The sequence below is a fragment of the Trichoderma harzianum genome (assembly GCF_003025095.1).
Source record: "Trichoderma harzianum CBS 226.95 unplaced genomic scaffold M431scaffold_1, whole genome shotgun sequence".
NCBI lineage: Eukaryota > Fungi > Ascomycota > Sordariomycetes > Hypocreales > Hypocreaceae > Trichoderma > Trichoderma harzianum.
Genome location: NW_020209249.1, coordinates 3,118,157 through 3,142,535, shown reverse-complemented (window position 1 = coordinate 3,142,535; position 24,379 = coordinate 3,118,157). Strand labels below are relative to the sequence as shown.

General features: G+C 49.8%; 12 protein-coding genes across 12 annotated transcripts; 7 read left to right on the top strand and 5 right to left on the bottom strand.

Annotated features, from left to right (window-relative positions):
- Nucleotides 1-111: 111 nt before the first annotated feature.
- On the top strand, nt 112-2,242 carry M431DRAFT_71562 (hypothetical protein; the record flags this gene model as incomplete). The annotated part of the gene is made up of 2 exons (XM_024921918.1): nt 112-1,067; nt 1,120-2,242. 2 exons carry the CDS (start codon nt 112-114, stop codon nt 2,240-2,242), a joined length of 2,079 nt encoding a protein of 692 aa, XP_024780647.1.
- Nucleotides 2,243-3,108: 866 nt separating this feature from the next.
- M431DRAFT_201187 (hypothetical protein) lies at nt 3,109-4,935 on the top strand. Its single transcript, XM_024913325.1, has 4 exons — nt 3,109-3,332; nt 3,393-3,561; nt 3,622-4,624; nt 4,783-4,935. Exons 2-4 carry the CDS (start codon nt 3,479-3,481, stop codon nt 4,786-4,788), a joined length of 1,092 nt encoding a protein of 363 aa, XP_024780646.1. The 5' UTR covers nt 3,109-3,332; nt 3,393-3,478; the 3' UTR covers nt 4,789-4,935.
- A 124-nt stretch (nt 4,936-5,059) lies between these two features.
- On the top strand, nt 5,060-5,277 carry M431DRAFT_926 (hypothetical protein; the record flags this gene model as incomplete). The annotated part of the gene is made up of 2 exons (XM_024924379.1): nt 5,060-5,168; nt 5,219-5,277. 2 exons carry the CDS (start codon nt 5,060-5,062, stop codon nt 5,275-5,277), a joined length of 168 nt encoding a protein of 55 aa, XP_024780645.1.
- A 181-nt stretch (nt 5,278-5,458) lies between these two features.
- On the bottom strand, nt 5,459-5,626 carry M431DRAFT_56396 (hypothetical protein; the record flags this gene model as incomplete). The annotated part of the gene is made up of 1 exon (XM_024921489.1): nt 5,459-5,626. A coding segment is annotated over one exon (168 nt), but the record flags the coding sequence as incomplete, so codon positions are not given.
- Nucleotides 5,627-5,982: 356 nt separating this feature from the next.
- M431DRAFT_72294 (hypothetical protein) lies at nt 5,983-7,446 on the bottom strand (the record flags this gene model as incomplete). The annotated part of the gene is made up of 7 exons (XM_024922009.1): nt 5,983-6,174; nt 6,227-6,517; nt 6,573-6,820; nt 6,845-7,095; nt 7,148-7,158; nt 7,229-7,275; nt 7,329-7,446. The coding sequence occupies 7 exons, from the start codon at nt 7,444-7,446 to the stop codon at nt 5,983-5,985; spliced, it is 1,158 nt and encodes a 385-aa protein (XP_024780643.1).
- A 596-nt stretch (nt 7,447-8,042) lies between these two features.
- M431DRAFT_515397 (hypothetical protein) lies at nt 8,043-9,791 on the bottom strand. The gene is made up of 5 exons (XM_024920272.1): nt 9,504-9,791; nt 9,331-9,438; nt 9,091-9,272; nt 8,677-8,972; nt 8,043-8,525 (listed from the first exon to the last, which is right to left on the bottom strand). The coding sequence occupies exons 1-5, from the start codon at nt 9,697-9,699 to the stop codon at nt 8,216-8,218; spliced, it is 1,092 nt and encodes a 363-aa protein (XP_024780642.1). The 5' UTR covers nt 9,700-9,791; the 3' UTR covers nt 8,043-8,215.
- A 1,818-nt stretch (nt 9,792-11,609) lies between these two features.
- M431DRAFT_201096 (hypothetical protein) lies at nt 11,610-12,536 on the top strand. The gene has a single exon (XM_024913323.1). The coding sequence runs from the start codon at nt 11,717-11,719 to the stop codon at nt 12,182-12,184; it is 468 nt and encodes a 155-aa protein (XP_024780641.1). The 5' UTR covers nt 11,610-11,716; the 3' UTR covers nt 12,185-12,536.
- Nucleotides 12,537-13,128: 592 nt separating this feature from the next.
- On the top strand, nt 13,129-14,890 carry M431DRAFT_70698 (hypothetical protein; the record flags this gene model as incomplete). The annotated part of the gene is made up of 5 exons (XM_024921814.1): nt 13,129-13,430; nt 13,547-13,829; nt 13,920-13,944; nt 14,001-14,187; nt 14,248-14,890. The coding sequence occupies 5 exons, from the start codon at nt 13,129-13,131 to the stop codon at nt 14,888-14,890; spliced, it is 1,440 nt and encodes a 479-aa protein (XP_024780640.1).
- A 206-nt stretch (nt 14,891-15,096) lies between these two features.
- M431DRAFT_72250 (hypothetical protein) lies at nt 15,097-17,500 on the bottom strand (the record flags this gene model as incomplete). The annotated part of the gene is made up of 2 exons (XM_024922004.1): nt 15,097-15,429; nt 15,500-17,500. The coding sequence occupies 2 exons, from the start codon at nt 17,498-17,500 to the stop codon at nt 15,097-15,099; spliced, it is 2,334 nt and encodes a 777-aa protein (XP_024780639.1).
- Nucleotides 17,501-18,379: 879 nt separating this feature from the next.
- On the bottom strand, nt 18,380-19,366 carry M431DRAFT_200915 (hypothetical protein). Its single transcript, XM_024913320.1, has one exon. The coding sequence runs from the start codon at nt 19,249-19,251 to the stop codon at nt 18,781-18,783; it is 471 nt and encodes a 156-aa protein (XP_024780638.1). The 5' UTR covers nt 19,252-19,366; the 3' UTR covers nt 18,380-18,780.
- On the top strand, nt 18,992-21,655 carry M431DRAFT_200958 (hypothetical protein). The gene is made up of 4 exons (XM_024913321.1): nt 18,992-19,605; nt 19,679-19,752; nt 19,823-21,186; nt 21,256-21,655. The coding sequence occupies exons 1-4, from the start codon at nt 19,417-19,419 to the stop codon at nt 21,369-21,371; spliced, it is 1,743 nt and encodes a 580-aa protein (XP_024780637.1). The 5' UTR covers nt 18,992-19,416; the 3' UTR covers nt 21,372-21,655.
- A 277-nt stretch (nt 21,656-21,932) lies between these two features.
- On the top strand, nt 21,933-23,086 carry M431DRAFT_503132 (hypothetical protein). The gene is made up of 3 exons (XM_024918266.1): nt 21,933-21,976; nt 22,070-22,257; nt 22,378-23,086. The coding sequence occupies exons 1-3, from the start codon at nt 21,940-21,942 to the stop codon at nt 22,906-22,908; spliced, it is 756 nt and encodes a 251-aa protein (XP_024780636.1). The 5' UTR covers nt 21,933-21,939; the 3' UTR covers nt 22,909-23,086.
- The last annotated feature ends 1,293 nt before the right edge of the window (nt 23,087-24,379 follow it).

The window sequence follows — 24,379 nt, the reverse complement described above, 5'->3', positions numbered from 1 at the left end:
CCCCGCTTTAGCATGCATGGGTGTTGTTCTCTGCTAGGTAAATAACGACTTTAACCTCAACTCGTCTATCTACATCTAGCAACCGATGCAGAACATGAAATTTGCAGCAGCATGCCAGCTACTTCCGAGGGCGAAGACCTCCTCTACAATTTAGCCTATGAGTGTGAAGGTCTCTTCTACCAGCTGCAAGAAGCCTTTCAGAACTCGCAGTCCGAAGTCGCAACTGTCGAACTATGCGCCGAGTTTCAACAACGCTTCGCAGTATGGGCAGCACATCTCGGCGTTTTTGCTCGAAAGAGTCAATGCCTAGACACGAGGCTCCGAAATCATCCGGATCTTCAAGATCTCGTTGCTCGGTTGTTGGATGTCCTCCGTCGCAGCCTGCAGCAATGTGTGGCCGATACGTCTAGCCAAGGGGAAGGAGAAACAGTTCCAGCGGCAGCTCTGAAATCGATAGACGATACCCTCACTCGACTGAATCGTCTAGGGGTTACCATTCGCCAGTCCGGTCGTGGCAAGTTCGATGCTAGAGCTAAGAAATTCGCTGCGGGCCTCGATCTAAGCTTATTTGCGTTTCTATGTGCCAACGCCGTGCAAGCTTTATATCCGGGTGCCCATCAGTCTCTCAAAGACTATCTCAGCAAATCAATGACAGACAGATATGCGAGGATGCTATTCTTTGGTTCTCGTCATAAAAAACTCGAGACTCGCCGAGAACGACGCATAGGGCTGGCACCCATTCATGAAGTACCCAATTCAGAGACACAGCCAAGCAACCCCATCATCCAGCTGGCGGTGATGCCCAAGAATCCAGTTTTAGCTAACATTTTACGACCGCCTTCTGCACCATCTTTATCTGATTTGTCTAGCGTCAATATGTATCAGATCAGAAATCGCCTCAGACCACCAGACGAGGCATCGACAAGGTTTCACAAAACGTCGTCGATTCAGGTAAACCAAGGCAACTATCCGCGACTACCCGCAACGGAAAAGGGCAGCAGCATCTTCACCTGCTACTGGTGTTCTGAACTACTTAGTAAAAAAACGCTATCTGAAAGCGAATGGCGGTATGTAGCCATTCTCAAATATTAGAGATGAAAGATGCTAAGTTACTCTCAGCCAACACATAGATCGAGATCTCAAACCTTACATATGTCTCTCGGAGGGATGCCCTGAAGCACACCCAGCTTACTCTACTTTTGACGAGTGGTTTACACACATGGAACTGCACGACTCGCGATGGCATCAGCAAATTTACCTGACATCTAGCTGGGTGTGTACCGTCTGTGAATTCAATCAAGACGTTTACAGCAGCCCGCAAGCCTTGTATTCTCACCTGGAAGAATCTCATAGTGACGTTTTCACAAACGAGCAACTCCGGGCCATTTCACGACAGAGCAAAACAGAAGAGCCGAGAGCTTCAGACGACTGCCTTCTTTGCTGTTTTGAAGTGCAAGACAAAGGGAACATCGGCTCGTCAGTGTTCCCTAAACGACGAAAAGGGCAGCCGAAGCAAGAAGCTAGCAAAAGTGCTAGGAAGACTTTGGAAATGACAAGTCCTAATCCTCACAACCCAGATTTGGACCTCTCTGACAACTCTACCGACTCGGACGACATGAGTTCTCATCAGGATAGAAGACAGCGCGACAAAGACCGTTCCAAGGCTGTAGCTAGGCATGTTGCGGTACATTTACAAGTACTGATGCTTTTAACCCTACGCTTCGCCGCAGCCTTGGAACATGATGATGAGGACCTGGATGATGGCACCAAGAGTGATTCCGTCAATATCGATGAAGGAAACAGCGCCTCAATTGGCGGTACTGATCTAGGAAAACTATCTCACATCGCCTCCGAGGTAGACGTCATAATGAAAGATGGAGCAGATGGGAACGACGCGAACCAGGCGGAGGGCGCCATGGAGCTAGATGACGACGTGGATAATAACATCGCGGACGAAAGTGTCCCAGTTCCTGACACAGATTTTGATCTCAATTTCGTCCCAAGGCAATACGATGACCTCGAAGCCAAGGATGATGAGTTTTTAAACATGGTCATTGAGTCTGGAGCCTACCAGTCTTGGCGAAGCGACTTGGTGGACATCACGGATATTATCTGCGTGTTGTATCCGCACTCGGAGATTGCTGGCAAGGAGGCCCAGCAGCTGGCCATGAGCGGATCACCATACATCATCGGTAAGAACGAGGCCGACGGTTTTGGTAAGACGAGGCTCACAGTTTTATAGCTAAAAAAGATCTGGAGAACCACCCGAGCCTCTTCGAGCCTGACACCACAAGCTATGGTGACTACGCCATTTTACTACGGCTGTCAAGCCAAACTAAAATCCCTGCAGCTGGTTTTGCCTTTGGAAGACATCCTAACAGGTGTGATATTGCCTTCGTTAATGATCCGCTGCGGAGAATCAGCAACATGCATTTCCGGATATACGTCAATGAGTACGGCATGGTTATGATTGAAGATATGTCTACTAATGGCACTCTCATCAACAAAAACCTTCTGACTTCTCACACAAAATCCTCTAATAAACGACCCATTTCATCGGGGTTAAGCTCTGGAGATATTGTTTGTCTCCTTCTTCACAATGATATGAACGATCTTTCTTTCCGAGTTCAAATACCGCACCGAGATAATGAACAAGAGGCGGCATATGCGCATCGGGTAAGGGAATACTTTGCTCGCTATGCCTCACAGGGTGAGATCATCACCGGGCGGGGAGGTTTACCTTCTGACATGGACGTCGTTTTGGAAGCCGCAGATAAATCTTATCGCGAGTCCATGATAGCGCAAAGGACTGCTTCCAATGAGATCTCGTCTCGCAAAAACTCTCTTAACGAATCGGTGGTGGACAAATGGCAGCGGCAATCAGCCGATGAAGTGGTTATTATCGAGACACCGCTTGATGAAGAGGACCAGGAGGAGTACCATGACAACCCTAATGCAGATGTTAGAATCGACAACGAGATATATCCGGATGATGTCCAAAGTATGAGGATTACTCGAGAGCCTACTGATGCGTCAGGGCCCAGATCCAGGGATCCTTCTTCCGAGCGCGATCGGCCTATATTGAATCTCGTCCGTCCCACTCCGGCTGCCAGTCCTGCCCCTATAACCTCTCAACCGTCGAACGAAGATACAGAAAAGCCTGACATGATTCTCGAAGAAATGGACACTCTGCTCATCAAACGCATGAGGGAGTTACAGACGCAGCCGTTTAACTCCTGGGTGTTCGACAATTACTGGGAAGCTGTAACGTCCCTCCAGCAAGAGATTCGCTCTTTTAACCAGAGTCAAGTTATAGATATAATAAACAGTAGGTTGTTTAACTCTTTGTCTAGATTAATCATTTATGGTACTAAATTGTCCTAATTATCTAGATCTCCATTATAGCTCGCTTTTCAATCTATATCAGGATCTAAAGTTCACTTTGCTCGAGCAGGAACCCCTTTTAGATACTCACAAGATGAACACTCCCGCGTATACCGTGACGTTTTGCAAGAAACTTACGGACTATCAAATACGCCTGGCTACTTTGCATAGTCAAATGTAGGTCTTCAGATTATGAATATGCACGGAATTCGCACTGACATATGATGTGGCTACCAGACTCGAGGAGCAGGAGGCTGAGCCCCTTTCCGAACCAGAGATTGAGGCTGTTCCGCTTGAGATTTTGCAAGTCGACGATCATGATTATAAAAAGGGTATCCGTATTCTTGTACGGCCTCTTATTGATCACCCCAATTTGTTCTTAAACTCTGGCGACAATAATTATAAACGGCTCGAACTCCGCGCTGATGGGGCTTCCCCAAATAGCCCTAAACATATGGTCCTGGCTATAACTCAGGATTTGATAGACGCTAAATGTACAATTAGGCTACCTGGGTCTACTGAAGGTGAGATGGCACGGTCGCCGTTATGGTGCGAACTCTACTATCATGATCCAGCTCGTGATAGCATTGCCTTCTTAAACAGGTCGGATGTGCCTGTCTCACTCAGCCGGATGTCTCATGCTAGCAGCAGCTTGTCACTGAATGAGTCTTATATTATTAAACCGCGTCTCCACAGAAGCCTTAGGCCAGGTACCTTTAGGCTTGAAATGGAAGATGTTGAAGTGCTGGATATTCGGATTTTGGGAAAGCGACCAACTGGGAAGGGGACAGTTACTGAGGCAGCAAGTAAGGCAGTTAGCAACGTAACTGCTGCGTCCAAGGGTAAATCGTCTTCTTCGGTTAAGTACCTAGAAGAAACGGGTGAGGCAGAAGAAGACTTCAGTCCCAGTCTCAAGAGAGTTGGCCATGTGGAATTTGATCAGATTGCAAAGGCAAATGAGGCTAGGAAACGCCAGCCCGTGCAGCCTCCCCGCATTCGTCGGACTACTCCCTCTGCCGCACCCGGGCTGGAACCGGCCTATGGTGCCCGCAGTAGTTACCAGACGCCCGACGAAGATGCAGAGGAAGAAGACATAGAGGCACGACAGCAGGCGTTAGAGGCACGACAGCAACGCCTGCAGCATCGCATGAATGAGCGGCGCCGGCCCGCTACTGCTGTGACCCAAAGGAGTTACCTGACGCTCGACGAAAACGAAGACGCAGAAGAAGAAGACATGGAGGTACGACAGCAACGCCTGCGGCGGCGCATGAATGAGCAAGCGGAGGAAGACGACGAGTGGGAGCCTGCGTTTCAACCGTACAATGCGCTGCCTGCTCCTCATCATAACACAGAGACTACCCAAGAAAATGGTGAAGATGCGCCTAACACTAGCAGTAGCTTTAGAGACTTGGATGGTATGATGATTCCCTATGCTAATTACTCGTCTGCTGCCATATCGATTCCCCCGCCTCTCTCTTACCCTTCTCAACAACCGCAATACGGCCCGTACTCTACCGGTGCCCCTTCGCCTACTCTCCCTATACCTCCGGCCCAGTCATCGCAGCACCGGTCCAGCTCTGGAGCCTGGACCCAGCAGGATGACGAGCAGCTACTGGCTGCTCGAAAGCAGGGCCTTAACTAGTACCAGATTAGAGATTAATACTTCCAGTCCAAGATGCCTAATGCCTGCCGCAAGCGTTATGAGCGGTTGATTAAGCGTAAGAACGTCGACGACTGGGACACTCGCAGGATGCAAAGGCTGGCCAAGGAGTACATGAGCAAGCGTAAGGAGATTTTAGACCCTGTTTCCTTGCTGACATGCTCACAAATATAGATGCACCAATTACACAGTCTGCTTTGGATGAAGCTCTGGCTGAAGATCTGTCTGAATGACGAATCACTTCGTGGCCGGCGATTATGGTGTCTATTAATAGACGTAATGGGACCTGGATGATGTTTCTCCTCATAGTATCATCTGTCCTTATATCGGCATAGCTAAATTGAAACGGAAACAGACTTCATTCCTAACCACAGCTTTCTTGGTGCTTAGACGGTCTTGTAAGACGCATGATAGTATATAAGTTGAATAGAGTCCGTCAACCTCCACATACGACCATAGGTAGTGGAAAATTCGGGGTCTCGTCTGCTCCCCCAGAGACAAGCCACTAACCGGCAGATTAGTAGTTGAGTGGGAGACCATCAGCGAACACCGGCTGTTGTATGTTTTTTGCCTCTCTTTTTTTGCTGCTTGACAGCAAGAGATTGTATGAGATGACTACATGGAACGAGAAGTATAGATGTAGCAATTGCAGCTGTTACTTGACCATTACGATCCAAGATATTAACCAGTTGCTGACAAGCTTCATCTGCTTTCACCAGCAGCGTACATTGATTCTCTCATTTAGTCGGCCAGGAAGTATTGAAGTATGGGATAGTTTATTTTTTGTCCCATTGCCTACGCTTATGGCCAAGCCAGGCGAACCAGACAACAAACACGAGAATTGTAAACGGCGCCACGGTGACGGGGAATATCCACCACTTTCTATAAACTTGCATCTCTCCATCCGCAAAATTGAAAATGGGGGTGCTCAATATCGCCTAGATGTAGACAATTAGCCTTCGTGCTGAAAATACTGTCAAAGATGATGATATTTTTACCGCAATGAACGTGCCGGGCAGAAATAATAGAGTGACAGCTGCAATGGTGAGCATCGCAGCGCTGTCTTGCCGTGCTAGTTCGGCGAGCTCCCGGGTCGATTGGCTCTCTGCTTGGTTGGCAAGATGGTACAACTAATTTTCTGTCAGTAAGTAGAGTCAAATTTATTGTTCAATCATTTCTTACCAAGTCAATCCGAGTTTTGGTTCGACCGCTGTAGTCGGAGATTAAGTAGGTCAATGACTGGCAACTCGAATCCAGATATTCGAGAGTACCGTTCAACGGCATAATGTCTCGCGGCGATAGATTCGCGCAGGTAGTTGTGATCGCATAATATCGTGACGTGCAACTCTTAAAGAACTTCAGAAGCGCAGAATAGTCGGACAGATTCCGTGCCAGTATATGCCAGTCCCGAGCCAGGGCATGCAGCTCATGGATGGATTGGTTGTTAACCTCTGCATGATCGACTGTTTTGTCCTGGAGTCTATGAGCAGGCGGTCTATAGAAAGCATTATCTCACATAGAATCTTACTAGAGCTTTTAACTCTGTGCGCTTCAAGGCAATATCTTTCTGCCATGTCCTCATTGCCTCATCCGCAATTAAGGTATCGATGTAAAAGAAGCGCGTCGTGAGTTTAGCATCCTCGGCTACATCTCCAAGAAACCGCGCAAGCACCGATCCGGGAAGGTCAAGGAAGAAATACGTGGCTGAGCTTTTGGCTATTGAGATTTGAGTGCACGAGTGCTTCTTCTCTTGGGGAATGTATTCGTAGAAAATGTCTAAGTCGTATTAGCTATTACAACGGACTGTGTTTAACACGAGCATTGCAGTACCGAAATCCTTTTGGTATTGCTGTTCTTTGTAATCATTACTATAGCACATGTGCTTCGCAGAGTACCAGTGCCCGATGCCGCAAGTCGCCTCAATGAAAGTGTTGAATAGCCCTGCGTGCTTTCGGAGACATCTTAGCATTTCTGGATTGATAGCAGCGGAAATAATCTCGCCCTGCCTAGGGCTTTTTGTACTAGGAGTGACTTGACGAGTCTCTAATAGACTGTGAATTCGTGTATTAGTTATGGTTGTACGACTGTGAAGGGAAAACTAACATCAATCGTAGCTGTGCTTGTAGTTTCTCTTTCTACAGCTCTAGTTAGTGAGAGGCTTCTAAGAATGGGGAGCCATAATACCAAAAAAATCTCTAGCTCGGCAGCAAGTTCAAAGGCACGATCAATTGCTGAATAAGTCAACTTCAACTGTACACCAAGTGTTGAAGTGCTATGTATTTACTTATTTTCCCATCATGAAAGTCCATGACACGAACTGCAGGCCAAACTCCTTGCCATTGTTCCCTTTCCTGAAGCGCCGCTTCCAGCTCATTGGCGTCGATAACTTCAGGTTGATTCATGGCTGTTAAAGGTGCTGGCCGTTACATATAGTTTTCAAGAAGTAGCTGCCTATTATTATTCCATCTTAGCTTCTCTCTTTTGTGCTATGTGTCCTGGTGTGTATATGCATAAGCTGATTGGCCAATCAAGACGAGACTGTAGTACTGTATGTCAGCAAGATTTCTTAATACTAAGAGAATATGGAGTCGTTGGAGCGATCAGGCGGTAGATAGAATAAGCGAATATTATTTAAAAACGCTTTTTGGGGGGCATAAACTGGCGGTATAATTGATGTTCGCAGAAGGTTAGGTCTGTTTTTTTTTTTCCCTTCTCACTAGCTTGTAGATGAGGTAACTGAATCTAATCTGATTGTTATGATGACAACCAGCTATTCAAGTACCTTATTCTAAATGAGTAAAGAGAAGCGAACAACCTTTCCAGTCGTGTATTCTGGGCCGAAGTCGAAAGCTACTATAGCTTTCCTGGCCTTCCAGATCGTGACAAGGACATACTTCGCATGTAGAGTTGATGACAAAAGAATTACATATTAGGGGCGTATATCTATGGCGCAGTCTTCTCTTTAACAGAGCAGGGTATCGAATCACGGGGGAATAGCCGATAGAAGAAGCATATAGATTTACTAGTAGATAAACGAAAGACTGAGGTAAATACAATTAGTTGCGAAAACGAGAGGACTTGAAAACATATATCCATAAGAGACAACATCCTAGCATGGGATATGCCAGTTTATGCAGCATTGCTTGCATGATCCCTGCCGTCACCGTCTGTTTACTGGTCGACAAGGTTGGCATTGATGGTCTTGGGGTCAGAAGCGATAGCACCCAGTGCATTGACAGCCTGCGTCCAGTTATTAGCAATCGCATTCGGGGGTCCGACCGCCGAGATGCCAAAGTTGGCAGGATCATAGTTGGGGCTCGATGGCTCGGTGAGAACATGGTATCCGTGCCCGGTCATTGCGGCTACCAAACCGGTGACTGCAGCGCCCTTCTCTTCAGTTGTCGTTCCGTTAGCCCACTTGAACGAGCATAAGTAACGATCGTCAACGTCATTGGACTCCAGGTTCGCCTGCAGAAGTCCCCTATGTTTCATTATGTTAGCATATCGTTGCTTGCAAGAAGGTGATTTCCACAACAGGACTCTTTTTTTTCATTCTTCACCAGGACGTGGCGGTACTAGGAGAGAGGGGTCTTGATTTGGGATAGAGACGAAGGCATATGTGTAAAACGTACATGAGTTTGGCAATGTCTTGCTGTCGAGCATTCAGCAGCGACCTCTTTTGCTTAGCGGTGAAGGCTTGAGATGCCTCGAGCATTGCCGCGGCAGTGCCGTACTTGACCTCCCAGCCGCCTCCGGACAGTTGCTTGACAAAAGCCGCATGGACTCCTTTGCCGGTGAAGTCGATTTCGGCGGCCTTGTTAGACAAGATGGACACGTTGATCACAGTTCCTTGCTGAGACCCGTACTGAGCAATGTAGAACTTGACCACCGGCGCAATGGTTGCGACCGTGTTAGGTTGCGCAGCGAACTGGTATCAAAGACACAGCCGATTGTCAGCCTTTCTGTTGTGTTTCTCTCATAGCATATCCCACTCTACGCCAAGGATGAGGGCAGGAAAGGATGGGGGGCAATATGTGCTGTCTTACCGTCGCAACGGGGATTCTTTGACCATTGCTATCGACAGAACCTAGACCGCAAATAAAATTCTGGTCCGGTAGGAAAGCACCGGGGTCAGAAGCAATCTGGTATGTTCCGTCGGGAGCTTGGTACGTGGTCGCATTGCCATCGAAGGTAGGGTTGCCGCCACTGTTCACCAGCTTGAAGGTGCCTGAAAGGAAACCAAGGTTAGCCAGCTGATTCATTCAGGGGGAAGGCATCGCACTTACTTCCTGGCGAGCCAGATTTTCCCAGCGTCGCGAGCTTCGAGTTGCTGATCTTAGTGACAACATTCGAGCCCGGTAGATTCTTGGTATCAACAGGCGAGATGCTTGTCCCTAAACAGATACGCAAATTAGCAAGGCCAAAGAGTCAAAAGGAGGGGAGCGTAGTGTGTTCCTACAAGCATAGTAGGTTTGAGTTACGTCGATTTCGAAGGTGGTATCGCCATTATCAGCCGGGACATACTGGCTTGCGATGATGTTGCCGTAGACAGGGCTGCCACCGTTGTTGGTAACGATGGGGGTGGCGCTGAAGAAAGCAAAGTTGTTGGCGAAGCCGGAGTAGTTGGTGAAAAAGATCTTGTATGTAGTAGACATTGTGAATGACAGAGTCTTCTTTTGAAGGTTGTGAGTAGTATAATATGTTTGAAGTAATGGATTGATATAATTCTCAGTGAGTAGGTTTCTTGGCTTGTATAGTTGAAAGAGAAGGAGGAATAAGAGCGAGGTTTCTAGTGTTTATATATTCGTTTTCTGCCCTCTTCGTCCTCTCCTCCATCAACTACTCCCAAGTCTCCTGTAGCAAAGATCATCAATCTTCACGCCCTCTTTCCACTGAATCACATAAAATGAGACATACACGGCACAGGTTACCACGTTCTTCTACCTCATGATATCAATGGCTTCAAAATAGTGATATCATTAATAAAATATTGATCCCTATTCAGGCTTTCAGCTGTCTATCAAAACGCCACTTACACGGGACAATATCGCGAGCTGAGGCCTCGATCACACTGGACTGAGCTGCGCAACGAATAAGACAATGAACATCATCTGTAATTCAGCTGGTCTGTTTGTAATTGTGCATGTATGACTGTTTGAATTAGGTGTGAGAGTACAGCTTTACAGTTTTATCCTCATCTCAATATCAGCTCTGGCTGGTCTGAAAATGACCACTTTTGAAAATGACCACTTTGGTTTTCAAAACTAAGTCTTATGTCTTTCATATTTTTTACATACCTTTCATATTATTTACATAAATATTCAGCCAGCCATTGTCTTCTTGATTTGGATATACCTTGTAGTGGTGTTTTGAATCCTTATGACAGCTGATGAGACTAGGCGCCGTTATGGAAATATTGGCCCGACTTGACCAATGATAGCCGTCCATCCCGCGGCAAAGATTCAACTAGCGACCGAAAAAAGTCTAGCCAACACTTTTTTGAAAGACATTATTACAATGATTCCGGGCTGGTGAAAGTTCAGGATAACTTTTGATTGGTTCGTATGCAAGGGACGGCGATCCCGATGCTTTGTGTATGATTGGGGGCTTGTGATGGATGTGATATTGGTTCGGGATGTCAATATTTGGCTCAAAAGTGGCAAAAGCGGGATTGTGTTATTCTGGGGTATTCGTCATTCAGTTTCCTACTAGACTATGACGTGAATAGGACGGGGCAAGCGGAAAACAGAAAAGGCGAGACGGCAAAATGAATAAGTACATAGGTATGTAAGGTACATTCAGCAATATGGGCACCTAATTATCTCATCAAGTGATGCCTTTGTAGGGGAACGACTCCTGTTCGGCCAGCACCCGAATTTTACTTCATAAATATAGTAGCAGTTACTAGAGAAATGTAGATATAGTAGCATTTATGAAGTAAGTATAGACGTGGTAGTAAATATTAAAGAAAATATAGCTACAGTAACAGATCTGTAACACTTAAAGAACAGGCGTACAATTTGACGCGTGGGCGTTTGAAATCTTCTCAGTCTCGGGTTTTCTGTCCTCCACTTGCGAACTCTCTTTGTGTTTTTTTTTTCGCAGCTCTCGGTTTGACAGTCGTGCATCAAACAGGTTGTTCCTACGGGAATAGGCTAACTGTTCAGGATGCACAAACCGGCAGTAATGGTTTATATCGTAGACGGTCAAGTCAGTAAGCAGGCAATCTTGCCATACTTATAGAAGAAAAAAATCTCCATGTTGCAATCTATTTATATTATGAATGCTATGATAATAATTCGTTCACAGCTAGGAATCGCACCTTTGAACTAGACTGGGGGAATATCGAACTTCACATGAGAAACCCAGCTTGTTCGGCCACTATTGAGACCACGGCGCGAAAAGAAGTCAGGGTTTTGTTTAATTTGGGCGTCGTGGCTTCGTTTTTTCAAGAATAAGGCTACCATAGCAGCTAGAGCTCATTTCATCGCGACAATGTGTATTGACTCTTCTGTCTAACTGTAGGAAATAATTCTTCGTTTATATCATGAAGCCGGGCCAAGCCCAGCTTAGTCACCAATCCTGCATCTATCAATTGATTACGAGGCCGGTCACAACTCTATCAAATCAACAGGTAGCTATCTAAGTCATCTAAATAAGTGGAAAAAGTACATGTTATCTTATATGGTGAACGAATTAGGCATCCCTGATATACTTGATTATAAAGTAAGTCTATCAAGTAATATCATGCCGTGTATCTCGGGTCTCGCGCCATTCGTAGCACAGAGCACATCACCACGCCCTGCAGCTTCGCATACGCTTTATTCCCGCACCAGCAGCAGACTTCCCGCGCATAGCCTCCGATCAACGGCGTCAGTAAATTCTCTTAAAATCGCCGTCCACAAAAGTAAACAGGAAAAAAAGCGGCATCCAGGTATTATAAGTGTAAGTGACAGAGGGCCTAAGTCATCTCCTAGGGGTTACACAAGAAAAGAGGGACTTGAGCATACAGAAACAGACAACCCGCACATATCCACAACACTAAACTCATCTAGCATAGCAAGTCGTATTCTCTCATGTATGCGTATATTCACTTTGTCGTTACAGACCACTTGGTTCCCCCCCATTCTTTGCCTTTGACTCACGCCGATAGGCCGGCCTTCTCTTGGTGTGTGACAACTTGCTCCGGTTCGATCCCTTCTCTCCATTTTTTTCTTATAATCCTTGCCCGACCGTTATAGCCGCAGATGGTTGCATGGGATCTCGTTAACTGTATCTGAGCCGCTGCATGGTGCTGGTTCACGGTTCGCACTAGATAGACCATGACTCTATTGAAGCTATAAAGACGTCAACTCGTGACTCCGTCCGTTCCACATAAATATACTTCCATTTCAATTTCTTTCCTGTTTAAATCGGTATTGGCTTTCATCCCATTAGATAGGCTTTGACTTGCAGCGGCACCACCCACATGCCATCCGTCACGTCGGGGAGCGAGATCCGCGGCCACTTACACGCATCACAAGACCCCCCTCAACCCGCTCCACCCTGGCAGTCCCCCTTGCATCTCTAAACTTCCGCCTTTAGTTTTCCAATCACTTTTCCTTTTTTTAAGTCTCTCTATCGGTAATAATTCGTTGTCTGCAATCTCATTCTCAAGCTGTCTGAAGAGCTGGAGAACTCGAGAGTATAAGCGTCAGAGCGAAATGTCTTCCCAAATGCCGTGGGCGAAGCCGCAACATCGACCGGGTCCGGAACCGGAGACTCAAGTCGATGAAGGTATAAGTCGTAAAATTGACGATAATGGAGAGCAAGGTATCCCAGCAGATCATCTCCTCAACAACAACACCAACAGCCAAGATGCCAAAGACAATATCCACGTCCACGTCCACGTCTCCAACCCCATCGACGACCCTCCCACCGAACACTCCCCCCTCCTCCACCGCCGCAACTCATCATCCTCAACAACCTCCTCCTCAACAGCAAGATCCCTCATCTTCCTCGGCGAATCCTCCCCGACCCGCTTCTGGCTCATCTTCAGCCAGATCCTCGCCGCCCAATTCATCGCCAGCTTCGACAGCACCCTCATGGCCTCCTCTCACCCCGTCATAACCTCCCACTTCAAGGCCGCAAACTCCGCCTCCTGGCTCTCCACCGCGTTCCTCCTCACGTCGACGGCCTTTCAGCCGCTACTAGGAAGATTGTCCGATGCCATGGGCAGAAAACCTCTGTTTGTGATGAGCTTGGCTATCTTTGCTTTGGCGACGCTGTGGTGTGGTCTTGCGGGGAGTATTGAGAGCTTTGTTGCGGCGAGGGCGGTTTGTGGGCTTGGTGCTGGAGGGGCGATGACTTTGGGAAGCATTTTGACGAGTGACTTGGTGCCGATTGAGTATGTCTGTTTGCTTGTCTTTGGCTTTCCTCCCTGGTGTTTTTTCTTGAAACTCTCGCTCTCGCTTATATGTATGTTGTTGATATAACTAATCTTCTCTCTTCTTCTGTTTCCAGACGTCGCGGCAACTATCAGTCATACGTCAACATGTCATTCGGCACCGGCGCCGCACTTGGAGCCGCCCTCGGCGGTGCCATGGCCGAGGCACTTGGCTGGCGGTGGGAATTCGGAGTCCAGATCCCGCCGCTATTGCTCTGCATTGCCGTCGCCGCGGTGGTAATTCCGGATGATATTGGACTTAAGGGTCCGCGAAAGGGGTTTCGGGAAGCGTTGGGCGAGTTTGACTTTAAGGGGTCTGCTTTGCTGACTGTGTCGACGACGTCTGCGATTCTGGGACTGGTAAGTTTGTTCTTGTTTTGCTTCATCCTTCCAGAGTGATCGTTAGACGTGTGTAAGAAGAGAAGTTGACAATATCTCGGTGCTTCACAGAACTTTGGCGGCAACATCTATCCATGTAAGTGACCAACCCCCTCCCCTTTTCAACGGCAGCATATTCTAACAATCTCACAGGGACTCATCCCCTTGTCATCGCCTCCCTCTCCATCGCAGCCATCTCCTTCCCAACTTTTCTCTGGATCGAATCCCGCGTCCACCTACCCATCATGCCTCTCCGTCTAATCCGCCACTCTCCTCGCGCAAACCTCATCTTCGCCAACTTCATCGCCGCCTTCCTCTCCAACTGCATCTTCTTCAACATGTAAGCAAAAATTATCCCCCTTGCATCTCGGTCCTCTCACCTAACACACTCACTATACAGCCCCCTATACTTCCAAGCCGTTCTCCTCTCCAGCGCCACCTCCTCCGGCCTACGCCTCGCCCTTCCCTCCATCACGTCCTCCATAATCGGCGCCTCGACCGGCTTCGCCATCACCTTGACCCGCCGCCTCAAATGGCCCGTCGTGTCCGGCACGGTGTGGTATCTCGCCGGATGCATCATCCTCTGCTTTTTGCACCGCGGCATGTCCACCGTCGTCTACCTCCTCATTCTCATCCCCCAGTCCATCGGCCAAGGCTTTCAGTTTCCGGGCACATTCATGGCCATCCTGGCGTCTTCTTCACAGTCGGAGCAGGCCGTCGTCACGAGCACGCTGATCCTCTGGCGGAGTCTGGGCTTCGTCCTAGGAATAGCCATGAGCAGTCTTGTCGTACAAAACGCCTTGGTGTACTATCTCAATCTCTTCGTCCAGGGTCAAGACAAGGCCGAAATAATCGAGCTTGTCAGGGCGTCCGTCGAGGCTGTCGCCAAGCTAAAAGAGCCGTACAGGGAGCAGGTCGTGCAGAGCTACGAGGCGTCTCTGAGGCTGACGTTTATCCTCTGCACCGTGGTCGCTGCAATTTCGGTTCTCATCGTCCTGCCTATGAAGCTGCCGCGCTTAGCACCGGTAAATCGCAAGTCATGATATAAAAATAGTAGAAGAATGTGCGAAAATATGAGGATAGAAGAGCGAACCTATATACTCTGTATGGCTAGGTTAGAAAACGCGTCAAGAATAGAATGCATTTGACTTGATGATTTGCTTTATACATAAACCTCCCTGATGCCTATCCATTCAAATTACCCCTTCGTAATAGTAACAATAATGAAAAATCCTTTTTTGTCTCCTGATTAATGGTATCCGTTGACGTCTCCCGCGCGCAGAGCTTCCAGCTCTTCTTTGGCTTTTCGGTATTCCTCCTGTGCTTCTCGCTCTCTTCGACTAATAAAGTTTACTTCGTCCCTCAGTGATTCCAGTCGCCTGTTGATAGCCACGTCCTCGGAAATGGCCAACGTCTTGAATCCGCTGAGAGCCACCCTCGCCTTTTCCAAGGCGTCTGCGGCATCTACGACTTTGTCTTTAAGCATCTTTTGCCGCTTCTGGTATCCGCCCAGGTGCAGCGTAAGCTTCTTCTCAAGCTTTGCGTCTTCTTCTGCCGACGTCATGATAGTTTCTTGAACAGCCTGTTTGAGATGATTAGAATCGGGGGCATTCATTAAAAGAGAAATACTGTCAAATAGAATGGCAACTTACGTCAAAAGCAGCTCGCATAGCGGCATCCTGCTCATCTTCATCATCGTTATAGCATCCCAGACCCAAGAGCAAAGAATCCCCTCCAGCTCGGCTCTCAAAGGCGGCTTGAATATCCTCGAAACTGGGCAGTGGCTTGGTTTCTGAGAGAATGCGGAGGCGCGCGTCGGCAAGGAGTCCATCATCAATGTGATCCAGAGGCTGTAGCGTTCCCTTGACCTGAGAGCCGTTGAGCGGGAATTTTGTAGCATCATTGGCCATGAGAGTTGCGGTCTCCACGGCAATCAGAGCCGCAGCAGGGTCGGAAATATCCTTCGCCCTCTTGAGCAATTCTGTCAAGTCGACAACTACGGGTCGTGGAAGCCCTCGCTGTATGACTTGAGTCTGTCGTCGCCGCTCAAGCGCCTCCTCGGCCTCTCGTCTTTGGCGTTCTCGTCTGTCCCGCTCAGCAGCATCCTCCTCCATGGCCTCGTCACCTGCCGCACTGTCTATCTGGTCTTCGGGTATCTCAAACTCCCACTCTGTATCCTTTGGCTTGGGCAGCGCAGCCAGTCCAGCCCGCAGCTGGTTCTGCATTGCCATCTGTCGCAGTTTTAGGTCCCGAGGGGTTGCTCCTGTCATCGACATGCCGTCTTCTTGGTTGAGAGCAAAAGTGTCTCGAGGGGTGCGCATGGGCGTCTGTCCAGGGACAGCACCGTTGACGCCACCGTTTCTCAACGGTGTTGCCAAAGGGTTCGGTGTCGCCATGACCTGCTTCCGAGGCGTGATACCCTCGAATCCTGTTGAGCCAGAACCCTGGTGGAGAGGAGTATTCTCGCCACCCAGCAATGCAGATTGGGTTTCGTTTAGTGCCCGGATGTTCCTGATCTCGTTGGCAATATGGTCCTCCTGCGCAGGCGCTCTGGGCGTTCGGATTGGTGCATTTGTGTTGAGTGTCGAATACGAGTTTACAAATCCTCGAGTCGCATCGTTGTCGCTTTCCTTGGCCATCAAGTTGGCTGCCTCGCCCATCTTGCCCATCTTTACAATCTCCTCCAATTCGCCCTCGCTGACTTGCGGTGCTGGCAAGTTTAGAGGTCGGCGCTTGCTGCTCTGCTCGGCCTCCCGAATCTTTTGCATCTGGCCAGCCTTGATGGCGGCCTTTTGAGATTCTGAAATGCCGTCCTTGTCATTCTTCCTCCTCTTGCGCTCATTGTCTTCATCACCATCGCCCTTTCGCTTATTGGCCAGTTGCTGTTTTCTAGGGTCAAACGCCGCCCGCTGCATCTCATTGCGCGTAAATTCCTCCGAAGTGTCGTAGAATCCAGGGGCAGCTTTCCTCTCGAATGGAATATCCGCATTGTAGTCCATCTCGCCCTGCTTCCGCGTAGTCACCTTGATGTTGATGCCAGCCGTCTTGAGCTCTCGCCGCTTCTGCAGAGTCGCCAGGCGACGAGACTCCTCTTGCTGGCGTTCTCGAGCCTTTCTCTTGGCCTTTTTACCCTGCGTGTTGGCCAGACGGGCACGGGCTTCGCTAAGCATCTCCTTTTCATCTTCGTCAAGATCGATGGTATCAGGTCGAGCAGGTTTCGTCTCTGGATCTGGATCAAGCTCGCCCGGTCGCAGTCTCCTCACGTCGTCGGCACTTGGAGCTTGCGTCTCGCCGCCATCTGGTCCGGTAAGACCAAGGCCAGACGACTCACGAGCCTCGGCCTCGTCAAGCAGCTTCTGGTATCGCTCGAGACACTGGTTCGCAGTTCGGCCGACGATCGGGGCGATGGTGCGCCATTGCGTGGGCATAATCTTGGCGAGATGCAGCAGCTTCTCATCCTCCTCCTTGCTCCATTCGATCTTCTTGATGCTGGGGTCCAGCCACTCGTTCCATCTGGCCTTGCACTGCTTGGGCGTCTTGCGCGCCAGCAGCGACGACACGCGTGCCCATTGGTTAAGGCCATACTTGGAGACGGAGGCCTTGAGGATCTCGTCCTCGATGTTGGTCCAGACGCCTCCCTTGACGACGGGCATTGTGGCGGCGGCGATGGAATTGGTGATGGCGATGCGTGTCCGCTTGCCGGTTTGGCTCCAGAAAATATCCAAAGCCTCGCAGCCGTACCGCGTTGCATTTAGCTGGAAATTGCTGAGTCATCTTCTTGTGTGGACTCTGATTGGTGGGCCACCGACAGCTCAGCGACGGCTACCGAGCTCTTCACCTTGCGCCCGATTGGGCATACTGTAGGCCTAATATTGATGGCTGCAGGTTACCTATCATCCAATGTCTCGGCTCTGTTAGAGGATGCATTGTTAGGGCTCCCCGATCATGCAAACTGTCAGGTACGCATGAGGCACCAACGGATGTCTCTGGTGGCCCAATTGGACCGTTTAGCCAGTATCTCGACGATGGATTCTTTATTTTTTTATCTTATCCCCTGGCAATACCTGCATGACGTGCCACGTAGAAGCTCTGGCTTCCTATCAACGGAAAATATGGAGTCTATCTATTAGTAGTAGATTGCCGGTTGAAGCCCAACATTCGCTATCGGCGAACTAACAGCAAAAGGGCAAAAGAGCAACCGAAAAAACAAAAAGTACCATCTTCTCCTCTCTTCTCCCAGACTGAGCAAATTCATACATCATAGCTCTGCCCTGCTCATCCGATTTCATGCATCTGAAAAAGTCTAACCCGTAATTATTGCAGTGTGAAACTGGTCCATCAAAAGGCTAATCATCCAGACATCATCACAAAGAAACACATACGTACACTTTAGCTTGCGGAGGCGGACTTCGGACTCCACCGACCCCCAAAAGTCCGAATTACCAAGCAAGATTCGCTCTGCCCAACACCAACAAAGAGATAACCAAGGCAGCCCATCCTTTCGCTTTGCCCTCTTAGGACCAAGTCACAACCCTATTCCCAGAGGCGTGTCGCCAGGCCCCGCCCTTCTGGCTCAAATCCTGTACGCGGATAGGCTGGAAGCTGCGGACCGCCTGCAACTCTCGGCCACCGGCAGCGTCCTGGTGGTGGGCGACTATCGCAAGGAAGCGTGCAATTCAGGCACGATAATCGCGGGCGACGCCCAAACGCAAGCGTCATCGATTCGTCGACTGGTTGGCCGATAGCTGCATGCGATTTGCTGCGCTGGTCCGCTAGCCTCGACGACGTGGTTGCCCCGAGTCTGTCTGTCTGTCTATCTCGTTTTTAAAACGACCAACCAAGACAAAGACAGCATTGCGTTGCAGGAAACGAGACAAAACAAGACGAGACGAGACGAAGCAGGAGGAGCACGAGCCTGATGCAGATAACGTCGTCACCACTCACACACTCCGTACGGGGTTCGAGATAGCCAGTCACACCAATCCGCATCTCGCAATCCCCCAGAGGGCGCCAAACTCAGGTTCTGCCCGTCCCATCTTCCCTCCTCCTGGGGCCCCCGGGTTTCGCTTCCGAATCCACTCGAGGCCGTCCACGCGATTGCTATAACACGTTTGACGGACAGCTTGAGGAATTGACTTGCTTTGTTGGTTCCTCGGCTCCACTCGGGCATTCCCCTGTCATTCCTCCCATGCCCCCGTTTGCTGGAATTCTGCATGTAAGCTCTTACTGTACTCCAGAAAATAGCTTTCCAGCACTCATCTCGCTTCCTCCATCTGCAAAGCTTCTTGGTCCCCCTTCTCTTCGTCGTATGTACTACCAAAGTATATAAATATTCACTCCCTTGTCCCGTATAGCCATAGATCGAGCTTCCGGCCCGGCGAGAAATGGGACAGAGTCCAGGCATTTGTCGCTACCATAACTCCGGAGGCTTCCCTATAGTCTTCCCGACCTGAGCGAGCGCGTTCCTCGTATTTGTTTTGTTGTTTTTCTGCCCTCGGACTGGATAATCTTGAGTCGCATCAACACAGACAACTCTTTGTCGCAGTAATAGCTGCATCACACACACGAAATGACAGGTCCGAAACGGATAAGCGACGACCGGAGTCCGAGTCCGACGATTCGCGAAATCGACAATGATCGCGACTCAGACGTCACCGAGACGTCGCAATTGCTCGGTCCCGAAGGATACGGAGCGAGAAAGGACAGCTGGGACAACGACGTCGATTTCCAGCATTTGCCGTGGTGGCGCCGGCCGTCTGTATGTTTCACATGTCCCGAGTGCGGAGACACAGCTTCATGGCGACACAGCATGCATCTAACAAGCGCCACAGGTATTCTGGCTTCTTGGACCGTATGCCGTCTTCACTCTTGCCTTTGGCGGCTTGATTGTTCCTAAACTCAACCTGTAAGCAGCAACCAAGAAGACTTTTTTTTCTCCCCATCATTGGAATATCTTGCTGATGACGGTGTTGCAGAATTCTTGATCTTGTTTGCAAGCAGTACTTTGCAGACCAGCAACTCATCAACCCTCATTTCACCTACAAGCCCATCGTCTTGGGCTCCGACAACCCGCAATGCAACATCCCCGAAGTCCAGCGAAATGTCGCCACTTTCATGCTGGGCCTGAACCTCATCATCGGCGGACTGAGCGCCATCGTCGCCCCCAAGCTGGGCAAACTCTCTGATCGCTACGGACGACGAAAGCTCATGGCTCTCGCATCCTGCGGTGGCCTGCTCAGCGAAGTTGTCACTATTCTCTGCGCAAAGTACCCACAGGTCTTCAACTACCGGTGGATGCTCGTTGGTGCTATGTTTGACGGCATCACCGGATCGTTTACTGCCGGCAGCATTCTCAGCCAGTCGTACACGAGCGACTGCACACCACCATCGAGGAGAGCCGTGTCCATTGGCTATGTCCATGCTTGCCTCTTTACCGGCCTTGCTGTGGGCCCCCTCCTGGCCGGCTACTTTGTCAAGTGGACTGGAACCGTCATCTCCATCTTCTATGTAGCTCTTGGCTGCCACGCATTCTTCATCGTCTTTGTCCGCTTTATCATGCCAGAGTCACTGTCCAAGCGAAGACAGATGCTGGCCCGCGAGAAGCTGGCGAGATCCGAGACCAGTGAAGGCTTGCTTCCTTCTCGCCGGGTTCACAACCCCTTTGAGGCCTTTGAGATTCTGTGGCCCACTGGTCCCGGAACCTCATCAAGGCTGCGGATCAACCTGGTCGCTCTGGCCATTGCCGACACCATCATCATGGGATCTATGATGGCCGTGGGCAACTGCTTGATGCTGTACAGCGAATACATGTTTGGATGGGGCACCTTTGAGACGTCCCGCTTCATCTCGTTACTGTCCATGATCCGCGTTGTCGTGCTCATGGTCCTCTTCCCCATCATCAACTACGTCTTCCGCATCCGACCAGCAGCTCAACGACGACGCGAGTCTGGGGCACCTGCGGTAGAGGCGAACACGGGAGCGGATACCCTGGACATTTGGCTTCTTCGCTTCGCTCTGACATCAGACGTGCTTGGCTGTATTGGATACACCCTCTCCCGGAACCAGCACCTCTTCTTCGCCAGCGGAATGGTCACCGCTCTTGGAGGCCTGGGCAGCGCTACTGTCCAGGCCGCCGTCACTAAGCATGTCCCCGCATCACGCGTCGGGCAGGTCCTCGGTGCTGTTGGTTTCATGCAGGCGCTCTCACGAGTCGTCGGACCCCTCATGTTCAATGGCTTATACGCCGTGACGGTTGGCACATTCCCACAAGCCATTTTCGTGCTCCTCGGTGGACTTTTCTGCATCGGCTTAATATGTGCTTTCATCATCAAGCCTCATGGTATGTATTCTCTCAACAAACGCTTATCCTCAGCTCCCCTCATTTCAGCCGCTAACAAATCAATCACAGTCCACTGGGAAGATGTCGGCGAAGAAGACGAAGAACCATTGAACCAAAGCTCGGGACGCTTCGAAGCCAGCGCCGGCCAACTCATCTCCGCCGGCGAGGAGACGGATTTCTTTTAACAAGCGGACGTGTCTGACGATGCACTTTTCGAGGACGGCGCCTGTTCTTTAGCGGTTTGCGGCGCAGCGGTTGGTGGCGAGTATTTCTTTCGACAGCAGGCGAGGCCAATAAGAAGGAGGATGTAGAAACTTTTGGGCATTGTGTTTGACTGGATTTCTTTTGTTTGATGTTGTAAACTGAGCGACTTGTTACTGGATTTTTTTGAGAGGAGGGGTTTTTGTATGATGTGAAATGTAATGCTAGAATACCATTAGAAGATACCAATACACTGTACGGAGCAAGCAAGCAAAATCTCATCCGGTGAATATGACATGGCTTGTCTTATAGCCATTTTAGCTGACTCCATAACTTAGTTGAAGCTGTCACTCTGAGTTGAGAACTTACTCCACATCCAACCCAATCAACACTTCTCAATGGGCGGCCGCTCCCCCGCTCCAACACGTTCTTAGTCTTAAATCTCACCTCTCACATCTCACTCTCACGTTTCTCATCTCACCATCACCCAAGAACAAAAACAAAAAAGGAGGACCCAATTGGGCACTCATATATATCCGCTCATCCTTACCCATGAGCCAATTTCTTCACAACCTGTCTCGTCATTCAGGTTAGTCTAGGAGAAATCTCATCTGAATTTCCCGCAACGCTGAAAACGAAGACATTCAAATCGCTAATGCGCGAGATCGAATAATCGCTACAGACTTATTAGCTTCAAGACTGGCATTGTTCCGAGTAAGCCGATTTGCTGCTCGGCCTTGGTTAGATCGTCCTGCTAGAGCGTTTAGTCTGAAGAGCTTCGGGAAGCCTTCTTTTGTAAGGGGCGTCATGACTTCGACTAACACGGACGGAATGACTATCAAGTTTGGGCCTTTCGAGGTCACGAAGCAGGTATGCATGGGAAAGCCGATGCCAATCCCCTTTCTTCTTCACAAATCACCACAAAATCATCATCGTCATGAAAACACTCTTGTAGCCCGATGGAAACCCAGCTGATTAACATCGTTCTAGGTCTTCCTGACAACTCCGCACTCCTACGGTCTTGTCAATCTCAAGCCTCTCCTCCCAGGCCACGTCCTCATCTGTCCACTCAAACCCCACAAACGCCTCCTGGATCTTTCCCCCGCTGAAACAACAGATCTCTTCGCCACGGTCCAGCAGGTCCAGAAGCTCCTCGCCCGGCTCTACTTCCCGGATCCCTCAGATCTCATGTCGGGCAGCTTCACCGTCGCGCTGCAGGATGGCGCGGAGGCGGGACAAACCATCCCCCATGTGCACGTCCATGTGATTCCTCGCAAGAAGGGCGACATGGGAGAGGCGATGGATGAGATCTATGTGCATCTATCCAGCGAGGAGGCCAATGTGGGAGGAGCTCTGTGGGACCAGCAGAGGCCTCGACCGGGTGGAAAAATGCCGAGAATTGAGGACGCGGAACGCAATGCTCGGACAATGGACCAAATGATTGAGGAAGCGGAAAAGTTCAAGACCGTGCTGGAGGAGATGGGCATCGCGAGTTCTGCCAGGGGAAGTGAGCGGTTGTAAGAGCCCGGATGTCTGTCGGAAGGGAAGATGTTGTGCATAGAAGCGCTGTGTACCTGCATACACGGTGTATGTGTTACCATACCTTAGATGCTGCATTAGCATCCATGGTCGATAGAGATACGACAATTAAACAAGAGCGGCACGTTATCATGTTCATTTATTGAAAACTCGTGCTATTGTCACATTGACAGGCAACCTGTGACTGAAGTGATTGACAATGTTTGTCTCATGCCGTTGAAACAAAATGCGTCCAATTGGGATCGACTGTGGAATGCCTGGGGGTTTTCCGCTCAATTCGCTCAGGATATTAGTATGCATTCATATCAGTTACCAGATGGGAGTTAGGGGTAAATAATTGGACAAGTAAAATTTCATTAAGCAACAGGCGTGTCTTGTTGCAGCGGAGACTTTTTCTTTTCGTTCAGTGTTGTAGCCAATATATGTTGCATGCAACACAACAGCTTCACAACTGACAATGCAGTCGGAATAGCCGATGCTGATCGCGCCCCGAGACCGGCGAACCGGCACTCGGTGAGCCAACACCAGTGCTATCAAGAGCGTTGAAGAGACACAAAGGTCATCCAGGAAGATGACTGAAGCCCCCTTGTTGTCTATCAAGTATCACAAGTGTAGAAGGTCCCGCGTCACGGTTGCTGTTGGCTCCTAGTGGTTCGACTACCGCTTGACCCAATGACTACACGTAAGAGATGCGTCGTCTTCTATCTCACTTCTCAGCCCATCTGATGTTGAAAGGATGCTCCACCCAGTGTGGTCCAGCCCTCGGGAACTAGCGCAATTCGCTCTTTAGTGCTCGCTCGATAGATGCATAAAGAATGGCTCATGCTCCACCCTTGTTCGATTCTTTTATTCCCAGTGGCTTCAAGGTCATGCAAAGAGGGGTGTAAGGTCGTCAGGGTCTCGGCACTGCAGGTGGTGGGTGTCCTTTCACGCCAAGATCCGCGTCGGCGGAGGAGGCGTCCCGGGTCGGGCTTTCAACGGCCTGTTTGCCTCGTCAACTCGTACCTTGTGCGTTTGGATCGCGACACCCGCCTGGGGTGGTTTCCGGCGGGTGCCTTGCGGGAAAACGGTCATGAGGCTGCTAAAACCAAATACTATGCGGAGCACCCCTTGGATGAGCTGGGGGTTGCGAACCAGACCGCCTGTTTGCTCCGGCTGCGACTCGAGACACATTCCAGCCAAGGTGAGCAGCGGGGAGGAAGGAAGGGAGAGAGGAGAGCGTGAGATGTCGAAGAGGGGCACAAGGCGGGGAACAGACGCTCCGGGTGATATGTTGGCTCATGCCGCGCAGATCCGGATGCTCTCAGTTTGCAGCCGGAATCCGCGTCTTGCAGACGGTCGCCTCAGTTCTCGTGACTTCTATGAGGTTCGATGCTCTGCAAAGCTCAAGACAAGCTCATTGGGCTGATGACGCCAGCATTCCCTTTTACTTTTCCATCTTGCCCTTTCGCCA

What these genes read in the sequence shown, in the direction of transcription:
- M431DRAFT_201187 (XM_024913325.1), top strand. Translation starts at nt 3,479, where the DNA reads ATGAACACTCCCGCGTATACCGTGACGTTTTGCAAGAAACTTACGGAC. An exon ending in GCTACTTTGCATAGTCAAAT is followed by an intron (nt 3,562 to 3,621) that starts GTAGGTCTTCAG and finishes TGTGGCTACCAG; the next exon opens with ACTCGAGGAGCAGGAGGCTG.
- M431DRAFT_515397 (XM_024920272.1), bottom strand. Translation starts at nt 9,699, where the DNA reads ATGTCTACTACATACAAGATCTTTTTCACCAACTACTCCGGCTTCGCC. An exon ending in AAAATCTGGCTCGCCAGGAA is followed by an intron (nt 9,273 to 9,330) that starts GTAAGTGCGATG and finishes GTTTCCTTTCAG; the next exon opens with GCACCTTCAAGCTGGTGAAC. An exon ending in CAAGACATTGCCAAACTCAT is followed by an intron (nt 8,526 to 8,676) that starts GTACGTTTTACA and finishes AATGAAACATAG; the next exon opens with GGGACTTCTGCAGGCGAACC.
- M431DRAFT_201096 (XM_024913323.1), top strand. Translation starts at nt 11,717, where the DNA reads ATGTTATCTTATATGGTGAACGAATTAGGCATCCCTGATATACTTGAT.
- M431DRAFT_200915 (XM_024913320.1), bottom strand. Translation starts at nt 19,251, where the DNA reads ATGCCTGGACTCTGTCCCATTTCTCGCCGGGCCGGAAGCTCGATCTAT.
- M431DRAFT_200958 (XM_024913321.1), top strand. Translation starts at nt 19,417, where the DNA reads ATGACAGGTCCGAAACGGATAAGCGACGACCGGAGTCCGAGTCCGACG. An exon ending in ATTGTTCCTAAACTCAACCT is followed by an intron (nt 19,753 to 19,822) that starts GTAAGCAGCAAC and finishes ACGGTGTTGCAG; the next exon opens with AATTCTTGATCTTGTTTGCA. An exon ending in TTTCATCATCAAGCCTCATG is followed by an intron (nt 21,187 to 21,255) that starts GTATGTATTCTC and finishes AATCAATCACAG; the next exon opens with TCCACTGGGAAGATGTCGGC.
- M431DRAFT_503132 (XM_024918266.1), top strand. Translation starts at nt 21,940, where the DNA reads ATGAGCCAATTTCTTCACAACCTGTCTCGTCATTCAG. An exon ending in CAACCTGTCTCGTCATTCAG is followed by an intron (nt 21,977 to 22,069) that starts GTTAGTCTAGGA and finishes TAATCGCTACAG; the next exon opens with ACTTATTAGCTTCAAGACTG. An exon ending in CTTTCGAGGTCACGAAGCAG is followed by an intron (nt 22,258 to 22,377) that starts GTATGCATGGGA and finishes ACATCGTTCTAG; the next exon opens with GTCTTCCTGACAACTCCGCA.